General features: G+C 38.0%; 1 protein-coding gene across 1 annotated transcript; it reads left to right on the top strand.

The window, feature by feature from the left end:
* Nucleotides 1-1,327: 1,327 nt before the first annotated feature.
* On the top strand, nucleotides 1,328-2,632 carry LOC111914784 (uncharacterized). The gene is made up of 2 exons (XM_023910493.1): nucleotides 1,328-1,717; nucleotides 1,775-2,632. The coding sequence occupies exons 1-2, from the start codon at nucleotides 1,328-1,330 to the stop codon at nucleotides 2,630-2,632; spliced, it is 1,248 nt and encodes a 415-aa protein (XP_023766261.1).
* The last annotated feature ends 574 nt before the right edge of the window (nucleotides 2,633-3,206 follow it).

Below are 3,206 nucleotides of genomic sequence, written 5' to 3'. Positions count from 1 at the left end.
TTGGTTAAGAGAGTACTCTTTTTGCTACATCCGCCAAAACCGGAGTCTCCGCTCCATATGTAGCCAACCAATCAATCCCGTCCATAGTCACGACATCGACTTGCGTTTCGGGCAAGGAATAAATTCCTTTCTTCATATGAAATATTACAAATTATTCTCTTAACTTCTTTTCTTCTTCATCCGTCTTTGAAATTCTTTGAAATGCTTTCAAAACACCAAGTATAACTTCTTTGTCCTCATTGGGAGGTCTTCTTTCCATGCCTCCTGGTGCCAATTTCTCAAGATAGTTTTTGTCATAATATTTAGGACTTAAAGCAAATCCTAAAGAATGAAGAAGGATAGTCATTTTATCCCACCTTGCGACAACAATATCTCTAACTTCAGGGAAATATGATGAGAATTTATTGTCCCTTATAGTCATAGCCTCTTTGATTTGACCTATTATGTTGTCCATTCGTTCATATATTTCTCCCATTTTGGGACCTTCACCATCACAAAATTTTATCATGTAAAAGATGGGCTTTGTAATCGCCAAAACATGATCAATATCATCCCAAAAGTCATCATCTTTGATTGTATCACCAATTTTATTACTAAGTATCCGAGTGTGCTCATCCCCTTTGTTGATCCATACCCGCCACGAGTTTAAGACAATAGTAGTAGCAAACGCTTTCCTACACTCGGTTAATCTTTTCAACTATATGTGATGGGATGCAAAACGGGTTTTTACAACCTTTAATAATTGCAATTTCGAGTTTTCTCTAAAGAAAGATAAGGCATGTGTATGGTTTACAAAAAACTTGACAATACCCTTACCTCTCCTATATGTGTCGGAAAGCCAAGTAAATGCCTTTGGCATGTCCTTAAAAATAAGATTTAAGGTATGTACACAACAAGGGGACCAAAATATATACCTTTTCGATTTCCTGTCCAGCTAACTTGCAATTAGCCGCGTTATCGGTTACGACTTGGAGAACACTACTTGGTCCAATCTCTTAAATGGCTCCTTATAGAAACTTAGAAATTTCATCCCCCGACTTCACAATCCCTAAAAAATCCTCCGCGTACATAAAGGTTGCACCACGTGAATTTTGTGCAACATTTATAAGTGGCATATTTTTTACATTTGACCAGCCATCCGAGACAATGGATACTCCTTGCGTTGACCATGTGTCTTTCACTGGTGCAAGTTCCTTCTCCACTTCTCTCACACATTCATCAAGTAACGAGGTTCTAGCTTTTTCATACGAAGGGGACTTGTAATCGCTTGGTGCTTTCTTGATGGCTTGAATCATTTCAAGGAATTGTGGGTTCCGTAACACATTAAATGGAATCTCTGGATTTTTCCCCACTGCAGCCCCGAAAAAATGCACATGGATTCGAGTATGAAAAAGCTAGAACCTCGTTACTTGATGAATGTGTGAGAGAAGTGGAGAAGGAACTTGCACCAGTGAAAGACACGTGGTCAACGCAAGGAGTATCGATTGTCTCGGATGGCTGGTCAAATGTAAAAAATATGCCACTTATAAATGTTGCACAAAATTCACGTGGTCTAACTTTTATGTACGCGGAGGATTTTTTAGGGATTGTGAAGTCGGGGGCTGAAATTTCTAAGTTTCTACAAGGAGCCATTGAAGAGATTGGACCAAGTAGTGTTCTCCAAGTCGTAACCGATAACACGGCTAATTGCAAGTTGGCTGGACAGGAAATCGAAAAGGTATATAAACACATATTTTGGTCCCCTTATGTACATACCTTAAATTTTATTTTTAAGGACATGACAAAGGCATTTACATGGCTTTCCGACACATATAGGAGAGGCAAGGGTATTGTCAAGTTTTTTGTAAACCATACACATGCCTTATCTTTCTTTAGAGAAAACTCGAAATTGCAATTATTGAAGGTTGCAAAAACCCGTTTTGCACCCCATTACATATTGTTGAAAAGATTAACCGAGTGTAGGGAGGCGCTTGCTACTACTATTGTCTTAAACTCGTGGCGGGAATGGATCAACAAAGGGGATGAACACACTCGGGTACTTAGTAATAAAATTGGTGATACAATCAAAGATAATGACTTTTGGGATGATATTGATCATGTTTTGGTGATTACAAAGCCCATCTTTTACATGATAAAATTTTGTGATGGTGAAGGTCCAAAAATGGGAGAAATATATGAACGAATGGACAACATGATGGGTCAAATCAAAAAGGCTATGACTATGAGGGACAATAAATTCTCATCATATTTCCCTAAAGTTAGAGATATTGTTGTCGCAAGGTGGGATAAAATGACTATCCTTCTTCATTGTTTAGGATTTGCTTTAAGTCCTAAATATTATGACAAAAACTATCTTGAGAAATTGGCACCAGGAGGCATGGAAAGAAGACCTCCCAATGAGGACAAAGAAGTTATATTTGGTGTTTTGAAAGCATTTCAAAGAATTTCAGAGACGGATGAAGAAGAAAAGAAGTTAAGAGAAGAATTTGCAATATTTCATATGAAGAAAGGAATTTATTCCTTGCCCGAAACGCAAGCCGATGCCGTGACTATGGACGAGATTGATTGGTGGGCGACATATGGAGCGGAGACTCCGATTTTGGCGGATGTAGCAAAAAGAGTACTCTCTTAACCAATTAGTAGCTCTTCGGCGGAGAGGAATTGGAGTACATACTCTCATATCTATAGTATCAAGCGGAATCGTTTGAATAGCCAAAGAGCGAATAAACTTGTGTTTATCCATTCCAACATTAGACTTATATCCCGTTTTTCAGAATCTTATAAATCCGGTCCCAACAAAAAATGGGACATGAATCCGGAAAGTGATTACATCGAAGGTTCAAGTGCTCGTTTAGATGAAATGGTGTGGGAAAATCTTAATGATGAAGGCTTGGAGAAGGATAGAAGAAAAGGCAGCAGGTTGAGTAGGGATGGTGATTAAGCTTGTTACTTTGTGTCTTGTTTTATGTTTTGCACTTTGGCTTAATCATGTAGTATGTGTTATGTAATTTTTTTTTTCTGTTTTTAGTTCTTGTGACTTGGTAATCAAATATTTAAATTCAACTATGTTTGCTGTCTTTGTACTAATTGAACATGTATTCTGAAAAATGAAGTATGTTTACTGTTTAAGTGTTTTTTGGGTTCACTGTAAGTGATTAATTGGGTTCGCTGTATCGGACCACAAGGTACACCGTACCGGTCCGTAC

The sequence above is a fragment of the Lactuca sativa genome, chromosome 9, assembly GCF_002870075.4.
Source record: "Lactuca sativa cultivar Salinas chromosome 9, Lsat_Salinas_v11, whole genome shotgun sequence".
In the NCBI taxonomy this organism is placed as follows: Eukaryota; Viridiplantae; Streptophyta; class Magnoliopsida; order Asterales; family Asteraceae; genus Lactuca; species Lactuca sativa.
Note: the sequence above shows the minus strand (reverse complement) of the source record. Positions and strands in the feature narration are given on the sequence as shown.

Bases quoted from the DNA above. Each gene is read 5' to 3' on its own strand.
- LOC111914784 (XM_023910493.1), top strand. From the start codon at position 1,328: ATGGAATCTCTGGATTTTTCCCCACTGCAGCCCCGAAAAAATGCACAT. The intron at 1,718-1,774 runs GTATATAAACAC...TTTATTTTTAAG, and splicing joins CTGGACAGGAAATCGAAAAG to GACATGACAAAGGCATTTAC.